This window comes from Felis catus, chromosome A2 (genome assembly GCF_018350175.1).
Source record: "Felis catus isolate Fca126 chromosome A2, F.catus_Fca126_mat1.0, whole genome shotgun sequence".
Taxonomy (NCBI): Eukaryota; Metazoa; Chordata; class Mammalia; order Carnivora; family Felidae; genus Felis; species Felis catus.
This window is the reverse complement of record NC_058369.1, coordinates 12,575,344-12,602,136: the sequence shown is the minus strand read 5'-3', so window position 1 is coordinate 12,602,136 and position 26,793 is coordinate 12,575,344. Positions and strand designations below refer to the sequence as shown.

Sequence of the window (26,793 nt, the reverse complement as noted above, 5' to 3'; positions counted from 1 at the left end):
ACATAAAGGATGGTGAATAAAAGATCAAATTATACAACAGATTGTATGTGGGTGCTTTTAATAGTTTAAAAAAAAATTCATTCAATCTGTTAAAATGTACAAGACGCTCTGATCAATAAACACAAAAAAAACCCTCTGCTGAATTGATAACAGATGCTATTTAAAGAAACTGTGTGGGCAGGTGCTTTTGGGGAGGGAGACGCTGACTCTTCCAGGGCGGGCTTTGTCAGCGTCCAGCTTCACAAATGCTCAACGGTGCCCAGCAGGGGGCGCGCGGCCATGGCAATCGGAGAACAAGGCTAGGCCGGCCCCACGCAGCACTGAGGACCCAGGACCAAGACTGAAACCTCAAGGGGAAAGTAAGGCTGTGCCTGCTGCAGGCCTGCAGAGTTCGGACCGCCTGTTTGTGAGTCACCACGTGTCTGCTGTGCACCCCACCCCCACAACTCTAGCAGAGGGGGGCTCCGCGCCCGCTTTCCCAACTTCCTGCAGAGGCAGGGCTCACAGCCCCAAGGACCTGCTAGGGTCCCTCCCCCAGTGCTGCACCTCCAGCTCCTGTCCAGGCAGGGCGCTCTTGAGAAAGGGGACGTGCCTGGCCCCCTGATCTCTGCCAGGACCGCGAAAGCGGGCCTGGGACTCGGCCAGGCACCTCTGCCCCGAGGATGGGCTGCCCCTGTCCTCTGCGCTGCCCCCAGCAAGGGCAGGGCCCGGGACGAGAGCTGCCACCACACAGGCTGGAGCCCAGGTGTGAGATCCCGATCCGAAAGCACGACAGTCCACCGAGTGTGCCACAGGAGGGGGTGGGTCGGGGCCAGCTGGCGGGCGGCAGCACTGAGCCCCAGCTACCGGGGCCCAAGTGCGCACAGCTGCACCCCAGGCGCACCAACACAAGGGCGCGCGCAGCACCGCGGGGGGCCTTGTGTGGGAAAAGGGGGCCCGCCTGAGGAGGGCCATGGGCTGTGGCGCTTCAGAGAGACACGCAGGGCCGAGAGCGCACACGAGGGTGGGGACACGAGGAGGTGGGCTCAGCTGAGAGCCTCTGGGAGAGGGGAGCTCCCTGTCCCCAGGGGGCTCTGCTCAGCCCTCCCCGGGTACTCCCCAGGGGCCTCCCACAGGCCGGGTGGCAGGCTGGTCCTGGCGGGGCAGAGGGAGGCCCGGCGCCTGGGCGGACACTCTGGGGGGACGCTGGCGCTGGGAGAGGGTGGGGGATAATCCGTCTGGGTCCCACGCCCGCCTTCCCTGAACAACGAGAGCTGCTCTTTCTGGGGTACCGCGTGTGTCCCGGGCTGAGCGCAAAGCACTTGATAGCTTGCCAATCTGCATCTGAGCAGGAAGGCCATCATCCCCACGTGAGACACAAGGAAACGAGGCGCAGGAGGTGACGCGGCTGGCTCAAGCCCCCCTGTGGAGGCCGAGCCAGTGTCTCGGCCCAGACTGTGTGCTCCCAGGGCCCGGCCCGGCCCTCCAGCCTCTGAGCGCGCCCAAGGCTCCAGGAAGGTTGGAAGAACAGGCTACAGCTCCCGACTTGACAGGAACAGAGCTTCTGGGACTTTGAGTCAGGAAGTGTTTCTGGGTGGTATCCCAACTTAGGGACAGCACTCATGGACACTGGGAGGCCATGCGATTCTACCTAGAATGTTGATGGCATCCAAACCCAGACTCCTGTGCCCATCCCACCAAGCCCCCGACTCGAGACTGCTGCCCCCAGCCCTGCCTCACCCCCCACCACATCTTCATTTAGAAGCGGGACCCTGGAGAGGTGGTGATGCCCTAAGATGGGGCAGGGGGGAGGGGGAGCAGTGGGCACGCTTGTGTGCTCGCGCCCCAACTCAACGTCCAAAGCAGGGAACAAAAAGAGGAAACGGAACAGTCAACAAACTAGGAATAGAAAAGCATTTCTTCAATCTGATGACAGGCATTTACGACAAGCCCAAAGCTCCCAGCACACTCCGTTGAAAGCCGGAAAGCCTCCCCTCTAAGGTCAGCACCAAGGCAGGGACGCCTGCTCCCACTTCTGTTCAACACAACAATTAGGCCAAGAAAAAGAAATAAAAGGCACCCAAATTGGAAAAGAAGGAAAACCGTATCAGCAGATGGCATGGTATCACGTACATAAAAATTCCTAGTGAAGACACAAGACTATTAAAGCTAACAAACAGCGTGGCTCAGTCGGTTAAACATCCCACTCTTGATTTCACCTCAGGTTACGATCTCACGATTCACGGGTTCCAGCCCTGTGTCAGGCTCTGTGCTGACAGTGTGGAGCCTGCTGGGGATCCTCTCTCTCCCTTTCTCTCTCTGCCTCTCCCCCACCTGCATGTTCTCTCTCAAAAACAAAATCAGCTTTTAAAAATAAATAAAAAATAAAGCTAATAAACAGATTCAGCTCTGCTGAATCGAGCTCTGCGTCGGGCTCTGGCCTGACATCCCAGAGCCTGGAGCCTGCTTTGGATTCTGTGTCTCCCTCTCTCCGCCCCTCCCCAGCCCGTGCTCTGTTTCGCTCTGTCTCTCAAAAATAAATAAATGTTAGAAAAAAACATTTTTAAACAAAACGAAACAAAAACCACCAAGTGCTGGGGACGAGGTGAAGTGCTCGGCCGGCGAGAATGTAAAACGGTGCAGCTGCTGTGGAACAGTTTTGGCAGCTCCTTAAAAAGTTAAACATAGAGTCTCCGTATGACTCAGCAATTCCACTCCTTGGTATAGACCCCAAAGAACGGAAATCGGGGACTCAAATCAGTCCCTGCACATGCCCGTTCACAGCAGCGTCACTCACAATCCCCTAAAAGAAAACAACCCAGATGTCCACTAACGGCGGAAGGGATACAGCAAATGCAGTCCGTCCACACAAAGGAGTATGACTCAGCCATAACGAGGAACGAGGGTTGGGCGCATGTCATGACGTGGATGAACCTCGGGGATGTCACGCTGAGTGGAAGCCAGACACTAAAGACCACGTCACATGTGATCTCCTTTACCCGAAACGTCCAGAATAGGTCAATCTACAGGGACAGAAAGCAGCCTGGCGGGTGCCGGGGGCTGGGCGAGGAGGAGTGGGGAGTGCCTGCGCCCGGGGCCCAGGGTCTCCTTCGGGGTGATGAAAATGCTCTGGAACTGGACAGAAGTGCTGGTTGAATAATACTGTGAACCAAATGCCACTGAACCGAATGCTTCAAAATGGTGTATTTTACGTTACGTGAATTTCACTTCAAGTTTTAAAAAGCCTTACGTTCACAGAAAATAAAATGAAAAGGATGTGGCAAGGGCAGCCCGGCGGGCCTCGGGCCACGGCAGGGGGGGGAAAGGCCGAGGATGCGGTCTACGCGCCTGCCCTCCGCTCCCAAGCCCCTCCTCGCCCTCTGTGCCCCCCGTTCCCCACGCTGCCTTGGACTGCCCCCACCTGCACCTGCCCATTGGGCACCGGTTGCAGGCAGGTCTCCACAGCAGGACCTGCCCCAGCAGGATGTGGACGTGAGCCTGAACGGGGAGCCCATGGGTGTCTGCACGCTGTGTGGCTTCTGGGGGAAGCCAGTGTGTCCCGGGCGGGGTGGGGAGGGGGCGGGTAAGGCTGGCCTGGTCTTCAGGGCTGCCCTGAGAAACAGGGTCCCGGCTGAGAAGAAGGTGGCCCTCGGGTCACAGTGGACACTCTGTACTCACCAGGGAGCGCTTGGCTTCAGGCAGGAACTGTCCAAACTCGGACAGCAGGTCCTCCTGGCCCCGGAAGAGATTGGCCACCTCGGTGAACACCTCCTCCTCGGACATGCCTCGGAATGGCCGGCCCTTCGTGCTCAGCTGCTCCTTCTGCCGATTTTCGGGAAAGGGAAAATGAGTCGTTAGCCAAGGAACGAGGCCCCCCAGGCTGTGACATTCAGGCATCCCGCTGTGGAGGAGACAGAGGGATGACTCAAGGAACAGAGAACTAACCGGCCGACTGAGCCCGTGACCGCCACCACCAGGAGACAGGAGTGCGGCCTGCCATCCTGCTGACACCCCGGGGTGCCCCGCGCTGGGCCCCCTCGCTCTGGAGAATAGCTCTGCACGATTTTGTCCTGGTCCCACCGCACGACACAGCCTGAGCCCTGGCCAGGGATGGGGCTTGTGTAGGAGTGTGGACGGAATGAGAGCGGGGCACAGTCGTGCCATCAACGATTTGGCCTCCACCCTTGCGTGTCCTCAACCAGAGGCTGGGGAAGTACAAGGTGAGTGATGAGCCCTCTCCCCTCCCAAGGGCGAAGGGGCGTGTTTTGCCGCGCAGGGGGGAGGGGAGCGTGGAGCTAAGGCCGGACCTTGAAGGGAAGGGACTTCGAGGATGAGGGGCCTGTCCACCCGGAGTCACAAAGACCCCAATGGTTGAAGGAAGACGGCCCGACCTGGAGCTTAAAGCGACAAGATGAAGACTGGAGGGGACCAGGGTCGGGAGGGGCGGAAACAGCAAGCAGAACTCAGGACAGCCATTAGAAATAAGTCCCTGTCTGGGGAGCCTGGGTGGCGCAGTCGGTTAAGCGTCCGACTTCAGCCAGGTCACGATCTCGCGGTCCGTGAGTTCGAGCCCCGCGTCGGGCTCTGGGCTGATGGCTCAGAGCCTGGAGCCTGTTTCCAATTCTGTGTCTCCCTCTCTCTCTGCCCCTCGCCCGTTCATGCTCTGTCTCTCTCTGTCCCAAAAATAAATAAACGTTGAAAAAAAAAAAAAAAGAAATAAGTCCCTGTCAACTTGATCCCCAAGGACGTGACAGAACAAAGGTGGCGGTGCTGGGGCTCCCTAGAGTGCACAGCATGACATTCCTGCTCCGTGGCTCTAAGGGGAGTGAGCCCTCCCATCAAGTGGCCTTGACATTTCCCTCCCAGCCCTCAGGTCCCCTGAAGCCCTCTATCTGATCTGACCCCTGTGACTGCACTCCACAGACCTTCCTGGCTTCGAGACAGTCCACCCTTTGTCTACACTCAGCTGCCTGATGGTTCTGACTGGTGTGTCAAATTCAACCTGAATCTCCCCCTCCTGACCCCTACTACCCCCCCACCCCCGTCCAGGGTTGGCAACCATGAACCCCAGGCCTCCTCCCACACACTTCTTTTTTTTCTCCACCCCGCAGAGCTCTAAGTTTCCCCTTCCAGACCGAACCAAGCAGCAACCACTTATCTCTGTCGCCCCAGGCCATGCACAGAACTTGCTGGCAATTAGCATAAATAAAGGGTAGCTGTGTTGTCACAACAATCGAGAAGCCTTCTTATAAAAAGAAGACCAGCTTCTTAGGTCCTTTTTAAATCCCTGTATTAGGTGCTTCCTAGTACTTCTTGGATGCAGAAGTGCCTCAAAGAGCACATTAAAATCCTAACGGGGGGCGCCTGGCTGGTTCAGTCAGTAGAGCACATGACTCTTGACCTCGGGGTTCTGAATTCAAGTGCTATGTTGGGTGCAGAGATTACCTAAAATCTTGAGAAAAATTAAAAATCAAATCAAATCGTAACTAAACAGGACTCCGACAGGTACTGGTCTGCCCACGTTCACAGCAGTATCATATTCACAACAGCCAAAACACGGGAGCAGGCCAAGTGGCCATCAATGGACGGATGGATAAACACAACTGGGGTGTCAAGGCCACGAAACAGTCTTCGGCCTGAAAAAGGAAGGAGATTCTGACATAGGCTACAACGTGGACGGACCTTTAGGACATCATGGTGAATGAAAGAAGCTGGACACCAAAGGACAAATACCGTTATGATCCCACTTATGACAGGAGGTCCCTGGAGTCGTCCAATTCAGAGAGACAGACAGCAGGATGGTGGGAGCCAGGGGCTGGGGGAGTTCGTGTTTAATGGGGACAGAGTCTCAGTTTTGCAAGATGAAAAGGGTTCTGGGAATGGAGGGGGGTAATGGCTGCACAGTTAATGCCAATGAACTGGACACTCAGAAAAGATTAAAGTGGGGGGTTTTAGGTTCGTATACTGTATCGCAGTTAAAAAAAAAAAAAAAAAAAAAGCCGATCAGAATTTTACAGGGTTTGACGAATTCAGACCAGACAACGTGAACACCTCGGATGCGGCGCCATGAACGCCGGCGAAGTGTGACTGGAGGCCGCTCACCTGGTAAGTGTGCAAGATCTCCAAGAACGACCTATAGATCTCCGGGTGGTCGAGAAAACGGGTCTTAATCTTGTTCACGTAGCTGATGGCGTTGTTGAACTCCACGGAATCGGACTCCAAGGGCACCTGGGCTTTGTCCTCCTTGTACAGCATCTGCTGCTTGAAGTTCTCCGTGCAGTCGCTGTGGTTGTGCGAATTCTCCTGCGAACAGCACGACCCGAGTTACCGGCGGTCCTGACGCCGGGAACAGGGGTGAGGAACGCCGGGCAGAGCCACTGCCTGCGCCAAGGGCAAGCACAAAACCCAGCGCGGAGCCAAGGTTTTTAACGAGATGCAGGGAAACGTTCCTTTGGGGGGAGCGAAGGAGGGGGGGCCCCGCTGCACGGAACGTGCAGGTAACTCCTCCCTGACCCACTCTGTGCATCTGCCCGGCGCCCGGTGAGTCTCCTGAACTCGCCTCCGTCTCACCAAAGAACACAGAAGTTTGATGGACAACCGGACGCCTTGAAAAGCGAGCATTCGGGAGAAAGGCACGAGAAGTGGACAGTGTAATCCCCTTCGGAGTGGAGTTTGGGGCTGTTTGTAGAATCTCCCCACGCTTTCAAGCCAGCCCACTGCAGCGAGACTGTCCTGAGGTGTGAAAGCACCTGCTGTCAGCGGTGCCGGCAAAGTTGGGGCCCCGCCGCCCACGCCATCCAGGACTGTGGGACTTCGGGTGCTAAGCCCGGGGCGCGTCACCCGGGAGAGGAGACGGGCCCTGGCCAGTCCTCATGCCTGCCCGCCGTCCGTGTGCTTTCCCGTCCGTACAAAGATGAGAAAGAAAACAGACACACACGTCTCTCTCCAGGGCGCCCAGAATCCTCACCTGCGGCAGGGCGGGACCACCCCCATGAAGAAGGGGATGCTGAGGTTTCTAAACTGAAATTTCATGCGCGGTTCTGGGGACGCCCCACAAACCCTGACTGGGCTTTCAGGGGCGACCCCCTGGCGTCCTGCAGGTCCCCCGCACACACAGCTGGTTCTCCAGCAGGTTGGGATCCCTCCAGCTCCGCTTCAGGTATCTGTGAGGACACGTTCTCGGCGAGTCTCCCGGAACCGCCCCACGCCAAACTCGAATGGCCTTGTCTCCCAGCATTCCAAGCCCCTTTCTCGCTCGGTTTTTCTCCACAGCACGTGTCACCTTCCTACACATAACACATTGTACTCATTTCGTTGTCTGTTCACCCCCGACCGGACGGCAAACGCCCCGAGGGCAGAGATGCCACTTTGTTCGCTGCCATATCCCCAGTGTCTGGAACAGTGCCTGGAACAGAGCCGGCCTCATCCACTGCTGGGAATCATCAGATGACCAGAAGGAGCAGACGGAGCCGGCTGTTCCCATCCCCCTCGGCGGGCGGTGATACCAGCACGTGGCACCAAGCACTGACCCGGAGACTCTGCAGGACGGGGAGTGCCGGGCACACAGCTGTCATCATGATGGGCACACCCGTCGGGCACACTCGCTGTCCTCTTGGACAGGTGTGCTATGCCACTCGGGCCGCCGTAACAAAACACCGCAAGACTGGGCCGCTGACACAACAGAAATTTATTTCCTCACGGTTCTGGAGGCTGGAGTCCAAGATCAAGGTGTCGGCAGGGTTGGTATCTCTGGAGGCATGTTGGGCTTGCAGGCGGCCGTCTTCTCACCGTGTTCTCACATCGCCGACCGTCTCTGTGGGTCCCTCCGTGTGTCCAAATTCCCTCTTCTTATAAGGACACCCTAAGGGCCTCATTTTACCTTAATTACCTCTGTAAAGGTCTCCAAGTACCGTCACATTCTGACATACTGAGGGTTGGGCCCTCAATGTATGGATTGTGGGGGGTGGGGACGGGGTTGGGGAGAGGACACAACTCAGCCCAAAACATGGGTGCAGAAGCAACTCTAGAAAAGTCTGAGCCGAGGGGCGCCTGGGTGGCTCAGTCGGTTGAGCATCCAGCTTCGGCTCAGGTCGCGATCTCGTCGTGAGTGATCAGGTCGTGAGTTCGAGGCCCGCGTCGGGCTCTGTGCTGACATCTCAGAGCCTGGAGCCTGCTTCAGATTCTGTGTCTCCCTCTGTCTCTGCCCCTCTCCCACTCATGCTCTGTCTCTCTCTGTCTCAGAAATAAATAAACATTAAAAAAATTTTTTTGAAAAAAAAAAAGAAAAAAAAGAAAAGTCTGAGCCGAGACAAGCACACACGCCAAAGACCCGCAGCAGCCACAATTCTAAATACCGGCTCTCCCTAGCGGTGGGGACGCTCTTGCTGATTACCTCTACCGCCTTCCTTTCAGGTGTGCTGGCCTGGCAGCGGAAGGAGCCAGAAGGAGTCAGCAGGAGTCAGCAGGAGCCAGGGAGGGTTAGGGGGATGAAGCAGCCTTGGGGCAGAGGTTTGCTGCAGAGGCGGCTGTGCTCATCGGAGCTGCCCACCTAGGGGGCGTACCCCTTCCAGTGCCCTGGAGTGAGGCACTGTGTCAAGGTGAACTCTCCTCACGGCCACGGCTTGGCAAAGAGGGCCAGAGAGTCCTGGTGCAGCTGCCGTGGCCAACGGTCTGGCGGTTCTTCGGGAAGTTAAACATAGTTACCACGTGACCCTGCAATCCCACTCCTAGGTATCTACCAAAGAGTCGAAAACAGGCGTGCAGACGGCCCGAGTGTCTATTAACGGAGGGATGGATAAACAATGTGGTCCAACCATACGATGGGAGTATTATTCAACAATAAAAAGGAAAGAAGAGGGGTGCCTGGGTGGCTCAGTCGGTTGAGCGTCCGACTCCTGGTTTCGGCTCAGATCACAATTCCAGGGTCATGGGATGGAGCCCCACGTTGGGCTACACACTGAGCATTGGAGCCTGCTTAAGAGTCTCTCTCTCTCTCTCTGCCCCTCTCCCTGCTCGTGTGCTTTAAAATAAAATTAAAAACAAAATATTAGGAAAAAAAAAAACAAAGGGAAGGAAGCTCTGACACACGCTACAAGGAGGATAAACCTCGAAACCCTAATGCTACGTGAAGGAAGCCAGACACAAAAAATTACACATGATTTCATTGAAATAAAATGTCCAGAACAAGCAAATCTACAAAGTGGATTAGTGGTTGCCAGAAGCTGGTGGGAGAGGAGAATTGGGAGGTACGGTTTCTTTCTGGGGTGATAAAAACGTTCTGGAATTAGTGTCGGTGGTTGTGTCAACATATGCAAACCCACGGAGTTGTATACTTTACTTAAAAAACGGGAATTCAGGTTATGTGAATATTATCACAATTTCAAAACTTTGGTGGGTTTTTTTTTTAATGTTTATTTGTTTTTCAGAGAGAGAGAGAGAGAGAGAGAGAGAGAGAGAGAGCGCGCACAAGTGGGGAAGAGGTAGACCGAGGGAGTCACAAAATCTAAAGCGGGCTCCAGGCTCCAAGCTGTCAGCACAGAGCCTGACATGGGGCTCAAAACCATGAACCATGAGATCATGACCTGAGCTGAAATCAAGAGTCAGATGCTTAACCAACTGAGCCATCCAGGTGCTCTTAAAATCTTTGTTTTCAAGTTTTATTTATTTATTTATTTATTTATTTATTTATTTATTTGAGAGAGAGAGAGAGAGAGAGAGAGAGAGAGAGTGAGAGAGCATGCAAGGGGAGGGCAGAGAGAGAGGGAGAATCTCAAGCAGGCTCAAAGCCCAGTGCAGAGCTCGATGTGGGGCTCAATCTCACTGTGAGATCATAACCTTAGCCAAAATTAAGAGCTGGATGCTTAACTGAGCCACCCAGGCACCCCTAAAAAATTTTTTTTAATGCTTATTTATTTTTGAGAGCGAGAGAGCGAGAGAGCAAGCCAGGGGAATGGCAGAGAGAGAGGGAGACACAGAATCTGAAGCAGACTCCAGGCTCTGAGCTATCAGGGCAGAGCCCGATGCAGGGCTCGAACTCATGAACAGTGAGATCGTGACCTGAGCCAAAGTTGGACACTTAACTGACTGAGCCACCCAGGTGCCCCTGCTAAAACATTTTTAATGTCATCTCTGGGAAATGTAAAAACCACTATCCATACAAATATAAGCTGGCTTTGGCCCACGGGCCAACCCCTGCTCTAAACCTTCCAGAACAATCCAAGTTTTTCTCTTGTCTGCTTACCCTTAGTGACCTAACAGGCACGGTTAGGTATACTCCTAGGCACAGATGACCAGCCCCACATAGCCAGCCCTTGGAGTGGTGGCCGCACACAGCCCCACCCGGATAGGTAGGAGACAGCTCATCAGACAGCATACCGCAAACACAGGGCGGCACCCTGCCACCCGGACCGCTCCCAGGCTTCGCTCACCTCAGCAAGTGCCTGCCACCTTCACCCAGAGGCTGAGGCCGCCTGGAGCCTCCGTGGACTTCCCACTTTCACAGACTCCCCACCCACTCTGCCTGGATCACACGGACCCCTCCATGGCCTCCCAGATCCTCTCTTGCCCCCTCAGTCCATTTCTGGCACTGCAGCCAGAGCGGCCTTTCTGGAACTCTCCACTGGTTCCTCATGCTCCTGGCTCTCTCCTCCACCTTCTCCCCTTTACTTCCCAACCCCACAGGCTCCCTGGCTGTCTCTCAAGCACGCCCACTCATTCCCACCCCAGGCTCTTAAACCCCACCCAGGACACCTCCACCCCAAGACACAGGCGGGGTTCTTGATCACTCATGCAGCATCTGCCCACGGCTCCTCAAACCCTGCCCCTGCCTTCACTCGCAGCCCTAAACCCCCTCGGGTATTAATCTGTCCACCCGTATCCTCTGAGTCCCCCACGTGGACCTGCAAAGTGCCCCTGACAGCAGGGACTCTGAATAAACCCCAGCGCTGGGCGCAGAGGAGGTGATCTACACCTGCCCCCTGAGTGACTAAGACACCAACGTGAGAGGCGACCCTCCAGGAACTCACTGAACTTCCAAATGACCCTCCCCCAGGGAAAACGCGGCAGGCCTGCCTCTGAACGGAAAGGGACCACTTAGAGTGCGAGCGACCCCTAAAGGTTCACTACCGCTACCTGTGCTCCCGCCAACCATAAAAGGGCTGGCTCCCGGGAGGGAGGCGGGGTTGGTCTGAAGCGAATCTGGGAGCTGGGAGATTCATCACTTTCCCACCCACAGGCTGCGTCTTGCTCCTCCCACTCGTGCCTGGCACTGTCCCGGAACAGGGGACATCGTTGTGAACCAGACAGACGAGGGGCCTGCCTGACCTGTGCTCAGGTCTGCCGGGCCAGGCAAACCAAGGCACAGCGCATTTTTAACTTCACATCCTAGCGTTGCTATTTTAAAACACCCGAGATGGGGTGATGTGAGAATGATGGGGGGGGGGGGGGGGTGGGGGGGCGGGTCGAGGGCTGAGGAGTGACATTACAACGGAGGCCTGGATGACTGGCTCAGGAGGCGGCAGACCCCCCGTGCTGCCCTGGCCCTCCTCTGGCCGCACCCCCCCCATCATGGCACGTGTCTGTCTGTCCTCCTCTCACACTAGTGTTCTCAAGGATGACGATTCTATCCCACAGGGGCACGTAGCAACATGGGGAGATGCTTCTAGGTTGTCACACGGTGGGGGGTGGCGGCCGGGGATGCCGCTCAGCACCCTACAGTGCCCAGGACAGCCTGTTCCAGAAAGAACGATCTGGTCCCAAGGGCAACAGGGCCAAGGCTGAGAAACCTGCACAAAGGGCAAAGGGCCCCCCGCAGTGTGGGCCTCCCTTAATTCTCTTTGTCAGCATCTGAGAGCTACTCCTTCCTTGCCTGTAGGTGACGGGACTTGTAAGATGAAAAATGAAAAAAAAAAAAAAAAGCTGTACTTCAAAACAAGCCAGGAAAATCAACAAAAAAAATTTCTTGGGCTACTATGCCCTCTCAAAGGACTCCAGGAAGCCAAGAGGCCACCTCGTTTATGCCTGGCCCGAAGGAGCACCGGGAAGCAGGGCTGGAAAAACAGGCAGATCAATCAATGTGGACTGAAATGGCGTGGGCGGCCGTCGAAGGGGGCTCCAGACATGCTGGTTTCGGGGCTCTGGGCTTCAGCGAGATTATAAAGCCGGGTTAAGTAGCTGTTAAGTCACGGGGAAGAAAGGGCTGGGCTGGCCTCGCTCTCTCCGTAACAGCTCTCCATGGAGTGAACACAACACCAAGGGCCTTGTGGCTGTTTTCCGGGAAGGACGGCCTCCAAATGTAACCACCGTGCAGGTTCACACGGAGATCCAGCCCCGCGAGCAGGGTTCCTCCAACGGTTGGGGATGGAGAGAGGCGATTTCCACACCTGGAGCGCAATTTAGGTCTTCGACCTCGGCTCTTTCTTCGTGAGTGATGGCAATGACACCCTGTGTTTATATGGCGCTTCGGACTCGTCAAAGTGCTCCCGTGCACACCGCTGCAGATGAGCTTGGTCTCCTCGCCAGCTGTGACAGTTCCGAAGATTAATCCCACTCAGGCTTGCGCTGTCTGGACCCACGAGCCTTACGTCTGGATCGTGGGGCCCCACTCGTAAATGCGAAAGGGAAGGGCTCTGGAGTTCAGCGGCCACACGCTCCCAAGTTCCTTTTTAAAACCTCGCTCTCAGAGAGGGCTGTCACTGTCACACTGCGTCTGGCTGTTCTCTTTCCAAATCTGACTCTTTCATCACAGGCGAAACCAAGAAACCAACCAAATGCTTCCTGTGGTCAATGTTTTATGCTCCCCGCTAAAAACCCAAACCCCTGGGGCAGAGCGAGAAGAGGCTGGAAGAGCGGGTTCACACACACCAGTGGTTCCCGATGGGGGCGATTTTGCTCCCAGGAGGCATCTGGCGACGTCTGGTGACACTTTTGGCTGTTGCCACTGGGTGAGGGCCTAGTGGGTGGAGTGCCGGGATGCTTCCAAACATCCCCAATGCACCAGGTGCCCCCCCCCCCCACCAAGAGCACAGCATTATGGCAACAGGGCCAAGGTGGAGAAAAAGACAATGGTTACTTTATGAAAGTAAAGCTCACGTAGGCTTTCATTTTCTCAGGGGGTCTGGTGAGCTCAGGCAAGAACGGACTGCAGGGATAGAGGAGGAACAAAAGCCACAAGCCTTGTCTGAGCCAGCGGCCCTGTTGGTAATTAAATGCGGCACGGCGACACTGACATGGCTATTCACACCCGCATCGCAACTGCTTTATTTTGTGGGCGGCACCTAGGATGCCCAGAGACCACGTGCCTAAGTCCAAGTGTGGCCTGCCTAGCCCGCTCACAGGGAAAGCCTCAGGACAAGAGCTTGGTGACTGTGGATGGTTATTCTGACAGGACATAAAACTGTTAAGAGAATGCGCCCCCCCGCCCAACCTCCAACACAAGCACACACATCCACTCTTGATTTAAATCCTCCAAATGGATCCATTGATTTGGGGGTAAAGAGGCAGGCAGTGGAGGTATTTTGATCTATTCTGCCCTGTGCTAGAAGCGAGCAGCAGATCTGGAAAAAGACTGGCTCTTCGCTGACTCTCCCACAACGTAAGACACAAGACGCACCACCGGGCCTGGGGACCGAGTACCAGAATGGGCCACGTTAAGGCCAGATCCCTCAAACCCCTGCAGCGGCATACCTGGCTTGACAGAGGCGACTGTATGTTTAACTTGCCATTCTTGGGAATGTCTATTCGGTACCCGAGGGGAAGGAAGGCGTTGAATCCAACAATGAGGTCAGGGTGTTCATGGAATAGCTGCGACACGCGTCGGATGACTCCGGGAGTATCGATGCTGGAACAGAAAAGAATGAGAAGTGGGCACAAGTGTCTCGGGGAGCACGCCGAAAGCGAAATCCACTCCCAACTCCCTTCACGGCGCCACCTAACGAGCTTCTCGAAGGACAACAAGGCACCCTGCAGTGTGACCGGGTGTGATTCAGCCAACGTGTAATGTGTGATCTGCGTCCACGGCAGCCAGGCTCCGGCTTGCTGTGCCCTCCTAGTGAGAACCACAGGGCATTTGCATGGCACAGCTCCCCAGAACACTCCAAGCACATGCATCCGGTTCTGAAGATGTCAGGAGAGCCGAGTGGAAGTCCGGGACTCCAGGAAGAGGGAGGAGGCCAAAGCCCTCTAAGCAATGCGATAAACTATGACACCGGTGTTGATCCCAGCAAGTGATGGCAAGGCATAAATACCAAAGGCAATGCAAGTGTCAGTTGCACAACGATGCCAGGGGTCTCCGTCATGGCTGCCCTGGGGCTCCCTCGAGACCCTAGCATGGCTCTCTTGGAAGGAAACCAGGCCAGCCCTATCACATTTCCTCAAGAGGGGGAAGCAGCATGGTGGGGATGTGACCAGCGGGGACCTAAGAGTCAGAGTGCGGAAATTCTAGTCCTGACTACCCCTAAATTTAGTCTGGGCAAGCCCCTGGCCCCCTGTAAGTCCAAGTGAGCCCCCTGTCAAATGAGGGCGTGGTCTCGAGGTCCCCCATCTATCTCCAACCCCCCTGTGTGCCCACAAAATCAGTTAATGTGTTTTAAACCCTTTCTATGTGCCAGGCCCTTTACAAAGCATTTTATGCACACTACTTTCCAACAGGCCAGGGACTAGGGTACCTTGATGACAAGATTTAACGGGGGGCAGGGAGAGGGCTCCAAAACGCTCAATGATCAAGATAAACAGCCTTTTAATGTAGTCCTTAAAAAAATTAAAATTAATTTTAAAAAATTCTTGACGAACAAAATTCACTGAAAAATCATTTTCAGTGAAAACAGGACCGCACTGTGCACTTGTGGACTTCTCTCCCACTGTCTCCTAACCCCATCCCTGCTCTCCTTCCAGGAATCCCCATAACAGCTCCACAGGGGAGGTACTCTCCACTCCCGTTTTTTTTTTTTTTTTTTTTAAGAAGGAAGGAGGCTCTGAGAGGTTCCACGACCTGCGCAAGGTCACCCGACTGGGGCGGAGAGGCAAACCGGGATGGGGGTTCCCACCCCGCTCAGCCGGATCGCGGCCCAGGGCCGCCCCCCCTGGGGTGGGGAGGGGTCCAGCGGGTACCTCTGGCTTTTGAACTCCTTCATGATCTCCAGGAAGCCGTTGTAGGTGGCGGGGTCGCTGCCGAAGCGAATCTTCACCTGGTCCAGGTAGGTGAGGGCGTCCTCCACCTGCGAGGAGGGAGAGGGTCCCAGTGGGCGGGGGTCGGCGGAGGAGGGGACGGAGGACGAGGGTCTCTGGCGGGGAGGGGGGCGGGCCGAGCCTCAGAGCAGCCGAGGTAAGGGGTCAGGGGACTGGGGTCGGGGACTGTGCGGAGTGGAGGCCGAGGCGGGGCCGGGCGGGGCCCGGGCGAGGGGCATCGGCCCGCGGGGGCCGGACGACAGGGTTCGCGAGGGAAGGCAGGGACAGCACTCACGTGCACGGGCAGCTTCTCGTGGCCCGCGGAGCCCGAGCGACCCCAGCGGGCGCCGCTCAGTCCCCGGCCCGCGGGGCCGCCGCCGCCGCTGCCGCCGCCGCCAGCGTGCGCCATGTTGGAAGTCGGAGCCGCGGCCCGCCCCGCCCCCGCCCGAGGGCCGGCCGCGCATGCGCAGGCTCCTCCCGGAGGGGCGGGGCTTGGTGAGGTCGCGAGGGGCGTGGCTCCTTGAGGGACTTGCTCCGGGATCTTGCTAAAATTGAAACGCTAACCAATTCCTTATATAGCAGGAGAGAGCAAACCGAGACGTGCCGCTTGTTTTTGTCCGGCTCCGCAAGCAAACCTCAGAATGGCTTTTACATTTTTTAAAGTTGGAAACATATCAAAAGAGAAGACTATTTCGTGACACGTGAAGTTTCTTCAGTTCAAATTTCAGTGTTTGTAAATTAAAATTTTACTGGAACGCGAGCACACCCGCTCGTGTACCTATCATCTGTGGCTACTTTTGCACTACGACAGCAGGGTGAGCAGCTGTGACAGATCCTAAGATGTGCAGGCCCTGATATATTTACTGAAAACTATTAGTGGACCCCTGCTTTATAGGGTTGATGCGACAATGGGGCATGGGCACACAGCACCACAGGGGGCCTTGGGAAGTGCATTTTTGCTAATTGGCTATTCATTTAGTTCCACTTCTCTCTTCACTTCTCTAGTCCTGATTCCATCATTTACCCAGTGACCAGTTCAGGAGTCTCTCTCTCTCTTTTTTTTAATGTTTATTTATTTTTAAGAGAGAGAGAGAGAGAGAGAGAGTGTGTGTGTGTGTGTGTGTGTGTGTGTGTGTGTGTGTGAGCGGGGGAAGGGTAGAGACAGGGAGAGACACAGAATCCAAAGCAGGCTGGAGGCTCTGAGCTGTCAGCATAGAGCCTGACTCAGGGCTAGAGCTCACCAACCCCGTGAGATCATGACCTGAGAGGAAGTCAGACGCTTGACGGACTGAGCCACCCAGGTGCCCCCAGTTCAGGAGCCTCTTAACCAGTTTTCCTAGCCCTGGTGCTCTCAGAACTGGGATCATTCCACAGCTGCTTTCAAACCTCCAACGTCATCCTATTTCTTGTGAGATGGAATCTAAGCACCTATGTGCAGTATTGAAGGCCATAAGAACCTGGCCCTTACAAACCTTTTCTTGCAGAATTTTCTACTCACCCTCTCCCTGTGCAGAACCTCTTGTCAAGGTCAGCCCAACCTGGCTGCTTCCTGGCCCCATGCATCAGCACACGCCATTTGCCTGGTCAGAAGCCCAGTTCTGTCTCTTCAGAAAACACCTATGCACCCTTCAGAACACGACCTGACCCCTCCTCTGTCTTCCCCCGTCCCCCGTACATCACCTTTTTGTGCTTCACCTTTGACACAAATCCCTGACATGGAGCCCCATCTATGAACGTTTATCAAATGAATGAACATTCAATCAATGACCACATGGCATCTCTTTTTTATGTGCGAGGAGGTGCAGGAAAGCCAAGAGTAGTGAGTCCATCATTTGCCAGTGAGCCCATCATTTGCCAGGCTCCGTGTCAGGATTAGAATGGTGAACAAAACAGGCGAGGCTTTTGCCTTCACAGAAGGTTCCATCTTTCAGGAAAGATGGGAATCGAATAATCACACACACACACACACACACACACACACACACACACAAAAGTAGTTTGAACTGTCTCAGGTACTTCAAAAGAGAAGGTACAAGTGTAACAGTTACTATGCTCTAGTTACTGTGGCTGTGTAACAAACCCCCCCAAGATTTAGAGGATTGAAATGACCACGTTTATTTGCTCTGCAACCTGCAATTCGGGCAGCTTGGCAGGGAAGGCTCTTCGCTGGCCCCTCCGTGTCAGCCGGGCAGTTGGAAAGCTGAGGCTGGAATCTTCGGAGGGTTTACTCACCCACATGTCTGTCAGTTGCCGCTGGCTGTAGGTGGAGACAGCTGTTGCCAGAAGCACCTACCTGCAGCCCCTACACACACCCTGAGCATCCTGGCAGCTGGGTTCTGAGAACCCTTGTCCCAAGAGGAGCGAGCAAGCCGGGTGGAAGCCATATCACCTTTTCTGACCCGGCCTCAGAAGTCACACAGAATCATTTCCATTGTAGCCATTACAAAGTCCCTCCCAAATTCAAAAGGAAGGCAAACGGACTCCAGAACCTGGGCAGTGGCCAGATTCTGGAATAGGATAGGGGACGGGAAATATTGCCGTGACCATTTTTGGAAAACACTACCTGCCACCCTGGGGGATTTAACTCAGTCTAGCCGGGGATGAGGAAGACTTCCCGGAGGAGGTGACACTCCAGCTGAGTTCTAACGGGTGTGTGGGCATTCGCCATGAAAGTCAGGAGGAACAGCTGTGTAAGGGCCCCTCGATGGGAAGGAACGTGGTGCACTTGAACTTAGAAAGAGAGAGACAGAGACACCGGTGTTGTGGGAGTGCAGAGGAGTCAGGGGGTGGCAGTGGGGGCAGGGAGGGGCAGGATAAGCAGGGCAAGGCCAGCAGAGGCAGAGCACTCGTCCTCATGGGATGAGTTACAAATTTCGGTCTTGGCATCCAGCGCCGGTATAAAGCATGGTATAAATGGGTTTTATGCAAGCTGCTGCTTGAACAGCTTTGAATTTGGAAGCGAGTGCTCGGGGCCGCTCTGCAGGGAAGTGATGGGAGGGAAGCCAGGCAGGGTGCAGGGAGGCTGTTTCATCATTTAGGCAAAGGAGGTTGGTGGCTTAGACCAGGGAGGGGAGCTGTGGAGGTGGAGAGGAGGGGGTGGAAGGAAGCAATATTCAGAAGGTGAGGCAGAGAGACTGTGTGTGGTGCCTGGTAGATGTGGGGGGGGGGGGGGGGGAGGAGGAGGAAGCAAGCCTCCAGGATTCGTGGCTCCCAGCCCAGAAAGGGAGTCAGCTCAGTTTCAGCGCATTCCTGCATGAACATCGGCTAAGAGGGCCTGAACCCTTTGAGGCCGCCAGATGTCTGGACAGTCATTTTCACACCAACGCCTCCTGGCAACCTATTAGTCACTGTCCTAGAGTACCAACTGCACGTGTGGGCTTTTGACACCCACCGGGGTCCTCACGCTATGCCTCCTCGCCTCCGAGGAGGGTGGGTCTATTCACATTTCAAGGATCACTTTTAGTTTTCCATTCTTTTTACAGATCTCCCTGAGGAAGCCCTCACTCATTTGGAGAACGGGAGACGGCAACCCAGGTTTTCACCTCGGGTGTTTGTGCGGGCCTGCACGTTTGTATGCAGACAGCCAGCTGACGTCTTTCGTCCACAGACATCTTTCGTTCTTATTTTTATAAAGCGTAAAAAATGCTAAGTTCTGGGGTGCCTGAGTGGCAGTCTGTTAAGCCTCCAACTTCGGCTCAGGTCATGATCTCACAGTCCGTGGGTTCAAGCCCGGCATCGGGCTTTATGCTGACAGTTCAGACCCTGGAGCCTGCTTCCGATTCTGTGTCTCCCTCTCTCTCTGCTCCTCCCCCAGTCTGTCTCTCTCTCTCAAAAGAAATAAACGTTAAAAAAAAAAAAATGCTAACTTCTTTTCTTTGTTGTTCTCATCTGCACAGATTGAATGAAAGCTCTTAACGTTGCCAATTGCACTAGACCAACACTAATTTCCTTACCATTTCACAAACTTTTTTTTTTTAATTTTTTTTTCAACGTTTTTATTTATTTTTGGGACAGAGAGAGACAGAGCATGAACGGGGGAGAGGCAGAGAGAGAGGGAGACACAGAATCGGAAACAGGCTCCAGGCTCCGAGCCATCAGCCCAGAGCCTGACTCGGGGCTCGAACTCCCAGACCGTGAGATCGTGACCTGGCTGAAGTCGGACGCTTAACCGACTGCGCCACCCAGGCGCCCCACCATTTCACAAACTTAATAGCATTATGGTAAGATTCATAGGTAGGTCTTTCTTTGGACAGTCTTTTGGCAAGGTTAAAAAGACATGATCAAAAGGTAACTATTTTGAAGTAATCTAAGCCTTTCCAGGTGGCAAACTTCACCACCAAAATCTCCAAAGTCCAGAATCACACGTTGTGGCAGAATTCTAAAACGGGCCTGGAGAGTCTCACCTCTGGTATGTGCACCCCCTCGAATCCCCCATCCTGGAGTGTGAGCAGGACCTGTGAGTATGATGGATGTCACTTCTACAAGTAGGTCACGCCGCATGGCAAAGGTGAAGGGATTTTGCAGGTGTGTTTAAGGTCCCCTTGAGTTGATTTCGAGTTCATCAGAAGGGAGAAGATTCTGGGTGGGCCTGCCCTAATCAGGGGCAACCTTTAAAGGACAATCTGGAGGTCAGCGCCTTGAGACAGTGGAAAGATGCTATCCTGCCAGCCTTGAAAGAGGAACCGGGTATGTCGTGGATGCCTATGGACAGAGGCAGCCTCTAGGAGCTGAGGTCCACAGTCCTACAGCGAGGAGCTTAATTCTGCCAACAACCTGAGAGCTGTGAGCCGCTCCATGAGATACCAGCCTGGCTAACACTCGTGAGTGAGCAAAGAAAGAACCCAACCACAGTGAGCCTGGCCTCATAACCCACAGAAACGATGAGGTCGTACGTGGCTGTTATTCGCAGCTGCTAAGTTTGTGGTGCTTTGTTAGGCAGCCACATGTCACTTTTACAACGTGGTCTTGCCACAAGTGCTTACCTTGTGATTCCGATGTGTTACGAAAGCAAAATTCAGCTGATTAAACTTAAAGATCAAGTTGACTTTATTCCACAATTTAAGAATTGGGCGGTATCCTGTCTAGCACACAGAAAGGAGCTCCAGGGAGCTGTAAAAAAAATGGAAGGATTTTATAGATAGAAGGGGGCAAAAAAAAAAAAAAACAAAACCAAAAAACAAAAACCAGATAATCTTATCTTTCTTTGGGGGATGGAGGGAGTCTATCAAGTGGATTACCTCACTAGTGCTGACCAGGAAATTCCAGACCTACTGGTTAAGATTACAGTCCTGGGAGGGGCTTACAGTGCTCTTAAATTAGGGATTAAGTCTTGGTTTGCTGATGTGAGGTTTAGCACAAGTGACTCTATTATAGGTCCCTTGTTTCTTTTTTATTTTTTTAAGTTTATTTTTTATTTTTATTTTTTTACATTTATTTATTTTTGAGAGACAGAGAGAGAGAGAGACAGAGCACAGTGAGGGAGGGGCAGAGAGAGAAGGAGACAGAGAATCCGAAGCAGGCTCCAGGCTCTGAGCTGTCGGCACAGAGCCCATGGCGGGGCTCGAATTCACAAACCGCGAGACCATGACCTGAGCCGAAGTCAGACGCTTAACTGACTGAGCCACCCAGGCGCCCAAGTATTTATTTATTTTGAGAGAGAGAGTGCAGGGGAGGGGCAGAGAGAGAATCCCAAGCAGGGTCTTCACTGTCAGCATGGAGCCCGATGTGGGGCTTGAACCCACGAACCATGAGATCATGACCTGAGCTGAAATCAAGAGTCAGATGATGGGGGCTCCTGGACGGCTCAGTCCGCTAAGCACCTGACTCCAGCTTCAGGTCACGATCTCGCATTCTGTGGGTTCGAGCCCCCCATCGGGCTCTGTGCTCACAGCTCAGAGTCTGGAGCCTGCTTCGGTTTCTATGTCTCCCTCTCTCTCTGCTCCTCTCCCACTCATGCTCTGTCTCTGTCTGTCTCTCTCTCTCTCAAAAATAAACAAACATTAAAAAAAAGAGAGAGTCAGACACTTAACTGAGCCACCCAGGCACCCTTGTTTCTTATTTAACATGTATGTCAACGTAGGTTTATCAAGTGTAACTAAGTTAGTTGATAGTAGGGGAGGCTGTGCATGTGTTGAGGCAGGGGGTTCATGGGAAATCTCTGTACCTTCCACTCAATTTTCCTGTGAACCTAAAACTGCTTTTTTTTTTTTAAACTTTTAAAAATTTAAGTAGGGGCGCATAGGTGGCTCAGTCGGTTGAGTGTATGACTCTTGATTTCAGCTCAGGTTATGATCTCATAGTTCATAGGTCAAGCCCTGTGTTTGGCTCTGTGCTTACAGTGTGGAGCCTGCTTGAAATTCTCTCTCTCTCCCTGTCTCTCTGCTCCTCCCCTACTGGCATGCATATGCACACACGCTCTCTCTCAAAAATAAATAAAAATGAAAAAGAAGTAAAAAAAAATTATGTAATCTCTATACCTGACATGGAGCTTGAACTCACAACCCTGAGATCGAGAGTTGCTTCTTCTTCCGACTGAGCCAGGCAGGTGCCCCCTAAAACTGCTTTAAAAAGTCTGTTTAAAAAAAAAAAAAGGTTACCCTGAATCGAATCAAGCCCTTAAGACCAGGATCAGCACACTTCTGTAAAGGGCCAGATGGCAAACATTTTTGGCTTTTGGAACCATACATTCTGCGTCACTAATGAAAGCTGCCGCTGGCGATATGTAAATAAACGGGTATGGCCATGTTCCAATAAAACTTTATTTACAAAAATACGTGGCAGGCCTGCAGGCTGATTTACTGACTCCTGCTCTAGAATGTAAGATATTGGAGAGACAAAGCAACCACATGCAACACGTGAACAAATCTTGATTGGGTCCTAGTTTGAAAGAAACCGCCATAGAAGATGTTTTAAGGTTAATTAGGAAAATTAGGATGCCTACGGAAAGATATTTAAGTAACAATTTTTGGGGCACCTGGGTGGCTCATTGGGTTAAGCATCTGACTCTTGCTTTCGGCTCAGGTCATAATCTCACAGTTTTGTGAGTTTGAGCCCTGCATTGGGCTCTGCTTGGGATTCTCTCTCTCTCTCTCTCTCTCTCTCTCTCTCTCTCTCTCTCTCTCTGCCCCTGCCCCTAATCTGCTTGCGCTGTCTCTGTCTCTCTCAAAAAAAAAAAAAAAAAAAAGCAAACAAAACACAATTGTCAGTTTTCATAAGTGTGTGGTTATGTACAAGAATGACTTGATTCCTGAAAGATGTCTCCTGATGTATTTAGGGGGTGAGATATCTTGACATCACCAGAGCCGAAATGAGGGTGAGACAAGTTCACTCAAGTGCAGGGTCAGATCCCATCTTTTCTTTTTTCTTTTTAAAGATTAAAAAAAAATTTAAAGTAATCTCTACACCCAATGTGAGGCTCGAACTCACAACCCCAAGATCAAGAGTCCCATGCTCCACCAACTGAGCCAGCCAGGTGCCCCAATCCCATCTTTAATTTAAAATGTTGATATTTTGTTCATCATGCATTTTTTATCCATGTTGATTTTAAAAATACAGTAATAAAATATTCTTCGATGGCTGAGGTTTTTGGTGCTCCCTGAAACCTTGTGCCTCACTGTCCTCACCCCATTCCTGGCCCTTGCTTTGAAGTGGTTTAGCAGAAGACTGACAGCGCTAGGAGAGTTGTTCAATCGTGATGGTGAACCAATGTGTGTTCATTGTCCTCGTATTACAACTTGGCTATAGGCTGGAACATTTTCACGCTAAGCGAATGAATAAAAAGTCCGTAGACTTTTAAAATAAAGTAAAAGTTAAAAATGGGGGCGCCTGGGTGGCTCTGTGGGTTAAGCGGTTGGCTCTTGGTAGCCGCTCGGGTCACGTTCTTGTGGTTGTGAGATTGAGCCCTGGGTCGGGCTCCACGTGTGGAGCCTGCTTGGGATTCTCTCTCCCCAACCCCTACTCTGTCCCTACCCAGCTCATGCTCTCTCTCTGTCTCAAAAATAAATTTTAAAAGACCCTGAACATATAGATACAGAAAACAGATTTGCGGTTACCAGAGGCAGGGGACAGGGATGGTGGGGAAAATGGGCAAAGGTGGTCAAAGCTTATAAACTTCCAGGTGTAAGATAAATAAATTCTGGAGATGTAATGTCCAGCGTGGTGACTATAATTAATATTGTACGGTATGTTTGAAAGTTGCTAAGAGAATAGATCTCAAAAGTCCTCAGCACATGGGGCACCTGGCTGGCTCAGTTGGTAGACATTGCGACTCTTGATATCAGGGTTGTGAGTTCGAGTCCCACGTTGGGTGTAGAGAGAACTTAAATAAATACATCTTTAAAAAATTTTTTTAATGTTTATTTATTTTTTTAAAAGAGAGACAGAACGTGAGTGGGGAAGGGGCAGAGAGCGAGGGAGACAGAATCTGAAGCAGGCGCCAGGCTCTGAGCTGTCAGCGCAGAGCTCGACATGGGGCTCAAACTCATGAACCATGAGATCCTGACCTGAGCCAAAGTCGGACGCTCAACCAACTGAGCCACCCAGGCACCCCTAAATCTTTTAAAAATAATAAAATAAAATCTTTTTTAAAAGGTTCTCATCACAAGAAAAAAAACGTGTAACTATGTGTAGGGCTGGATGTTAACTAAATTTATTTTGCAACACGCAAATATCGAATCATTATGTCATACACCGGAAACTGATAGAGCGTTATGTTAATTACATCTCAATTTAAAATTTTTTTTTAACGTTTATTTATTTTTGAGACAGAGAGAGACAGAGCATGAACGGGGGAGGGTCAGAGAGAGAGGGAGACACAGAATCTGAAACAGGCTCCAGGCTCTGAGCTGTCAGCACAGAGCCCGACGCGGGGCTCGAATTCACGGACCGCGAGAGCATGACCTGAGCCGAAGTCGGACGCTTAACCGACTGAGCCACCCAGGCGCCCCTACATCTCAATTTTAAAAAGTCCTTGGAATTTAATATAAATGAATTCCTGCTGCAAGTACGTTCCAATCATCTCGGGACAGTCCAATTTTTTTTTTTCAACTGTCCAGGAGTAATTGTGTATTAAAAAAAATATGTTTAAGTTTATTTATTTATTTTGACAGAGAGAGAAAGGCAGGGAGGGGCAGAGAGACAGGGAGAGAGAGAGAGAATCCCAAGCAGGCTCCACACTGTCAACACAGAGCCTGACTCGGGCTCGAATCCATGAGCCGTGAGATCGTGACCTGAGCCGAAACCAAGAGTCAGACGCTTAACCGACTGAGCCACCCAGGCACCTCAAGGAGTAATTGTTCAAGGCTCAAGGAGTAATTGTTCAAGGCGCGACCCTTCTCTCTCAAAAGTATCCCAGTTTGGATGCAATGTTACATGGTACTGCTTAGCGTAAGACAGCAAAGTGGGGCTTTCAGCCTGGCTCCGCCCTGGCGGGGGCATCTCTCACAAATCACACCTCCTTAAAGCACAGGGCTTGCCAAACATTCATAGCAACCAGACTCTCTCGAATGAAAGTTCACTGCAAAAACTCCCAATAGTACAACAATTCAGAGTAGCATTTTATTGGTAAAATTTCTCTTCTATGTTCAAATCAGTATTTACGTAACAACGATGGATTCTCACTGAGGCCGTCGAGATGGGCGCACACATTTAAAACCGTACGTTGTAGCTGAAGTCTCCACTCTGTCACGACATCCACTTTATTTCTGCGTTGGGTGAAACCCCTGATCCACAGAGGAGTGGCCACGAGTCGCTGTCTTTTCAAGGCCTCCCCTCAAAATCTTGGTTAAAGGAAGACGGCGGGAGAATCCTAAGTTAGTTATCTCCGCTACCTTAAAAGCTGCTTCCTAACCCAGCTGAACAGGCATCTTTAAATTACGGTTTAAAATATGCTCTAAGAATGGGATTTGATACTCATATCCGCGCAAATGCCAAAGCCCTTTTGGGAACCCTAGTTTGGGAAACTACTGAATAAGACAGTCAGTAGGGTCACATGTAGCTTAGAAGCCTCTGTTTCTAAGGCTGCTTGTTCTGAAACTCTCTGGAATCCGACAGAGGGGAGAGGCTATGACAGGTTTGTTATTTTCATGCGGCGTGACTCACGAAGCCGGCTCCTGAACTAGAGACACACGGGCTAGATGTGCCTGTAGTTGTAAATTTGAGTCAATCGTTACCTTTTTTTTTTTTTTTTTTAATTTACATCCTAATTAGTTAGCATATGGTGCAACAATGATTTCAGGAGTAGATTCCTTAGTGCCCCTGACCCATTTAGCCCATCTCCCCCCAACCCCTCCAGTAACCCTCAGTTTGTTCTCCATATTTATGAGTCTGTTATGCTTCGTCCCCCTCCCTGTTTTTATATATTTTTGCTTCCCTTATGTTCATCTGTTTTATATCTTAAAGTCCTCATATGAGTGAAGTCATATGATTTTTGTCTTTGACTAATTTCACTCAACATAATACCCTCCAGTTCCAACCACGTAGTTGCAAATGGCAAGATTTCATTCTTTTTGATTGCCGAGTAATACTCCATTGTATAGATATACCACATCTTCTTTATCCGTTCATCCATCGATGGACATGTGGGCTCTTTCCATACTTTGGCTACTGTTGATGGTGCTGCTCTAAACATGGGGGTGCATGTGTCCCGTCGAAACAGCACACCTGTATCCCGTGGGTAAATGCCTAGTAGTGCCATTGCTGGGTCGTAGGGTAGTTCTATTTTTAGTTTTTTGAGGAACCTCCATACTGTTTTCCAGAGTGGCCACACCAGCTTGCATTCCCATCAGTCGCTAACTTTTAAGAATGGGGAAAATGTGACATGAGAGTCTGGGTTTCTGGCTTTGTTTACAACAACAGGAAGCTGGCACCAATGAGTGGCTTTCTCCGCGGCCATTCTGGGGTAGAGTCAGGGTGCCCATGCCCGCCCCAGGCAGAGCACATATCCTCCACCCGTCCCCACGGTCTCCATCACTCTCTGCTGCTCACCCGGGTGCCTGGCCATCATCTAGATTATCCACTGGCCCTGTGGGCATTTGAGTGTGTCACCTGTGGTACAGATAGTCACGCTTCTGAGACTAAAATTGGAGCGAGGTGGCTCAGGGCTGGGATGGGAAAGTTCCTGGCTCTCTTCTCTCAGAGCCCCTGCACCCCAGGCTTGAGAGTTTGAGCAAATCACAGCTACCTGCCAAGGCTCGGTTTCCTTGTCTGTGAAATGGATGCAGAAACTCCTACCCTCCCTGAAGTGTGGGCTGTGATAAGGATCAGACAATAGCACCTGATGCTTAGAAATTAACAATAAAGCTCTGTGGTCCACCTCTGTGGTTTGGTGAATCTTACATCCAGCCATCCTCCCTTTGCCCTGTACCACCCCCCAGTTTCCCTCCCGGGCACAGTCCCTCCCGTTCTCAGGCAACATGCTTGGGCCATATTGACTCCATCCCCAGCCCCGGTGGACACTGGGTCAGGCTGGCCAATCACAGCACTGCATTCACCCAGAGATAGGTGCATGAGCCCACTGGGGCCAATCGAATCGGGGCCAGCACTTCGGTTCAGACTGCTGGCAAAGGGAAGGTCTCTTTTCTACTGAACTTGGCCGTCATGTTGCTAACCTGGGGGTGGCGGGTTCCTGGGGGAACCCAGCCAACAAGCAGGAAA

General features: G+C 52.4%; 2 protein-coding genes across 7 annotated transcripts in view; both read right to left on the bottom strand.

The window, feature by feature from the left end:
• Window positions 1-15,595, bottom strand: part of SIN3B (SIN3 transcription regulator family member B) — a 37,701-nt gene extending 22,106 nt beyond the window's left edge. For 5 of the 6 annotated variants that reach the window (XM_023246897.2, XM_045047870.1, XM_045047883.1 and 2 more), the window contains exons 1-5: window positions 15,437-15,595; window positions 15,085-15,191; window positions 13,663-13,816; window positions 6,082-6,282; window positions 3,658-3,801 (exon numbers count right to left, since the gene is read on the bottom strand). In XM_023246897.2, the coding sequence (XP_023102665.1) occupies window positions 3,658-3,801; window positions 6,082-6,282; window positions 13,663-13,816; window positions 15,085-15,191; window positions 15,437-15,550 (720 nt within the window). In that variant the 5' untranslated portion in view covers window positions 15,551-15,595. The remainder of the gene's footprint in view (window positions 1-3,657; window positions 3,802-6,081; window positions 6,283-13,662; window positions 13,817-15,084; window positions 15,192-15,436) is intronic. The other variant, XM_045047867.1, reaches the window with a different exon arrangement.
• Window positions 15,596-20,163: 4,568 nt separating this feature from the next.
• NWD1 (NACHT and WD repeat domain containing 1) overlaps window positions 20,164-26,793 on the bottom strand; it is a 75,496-nt gene continuing 68,866 nt past the window's right edge. Inside the window, exon 21 of the mRNA XM_045047845.1 lies at window positions 20,164-20,250. Within this exon, the coding sequence (XP_044903780.1) occupies window positions 20,177-20,250 (74 nt within the window). The 3' untranslated portion in view covers window positions 20,164-20,176. The remainder of the gene's footprint in view (window positions 20,251-26,793) is intronic.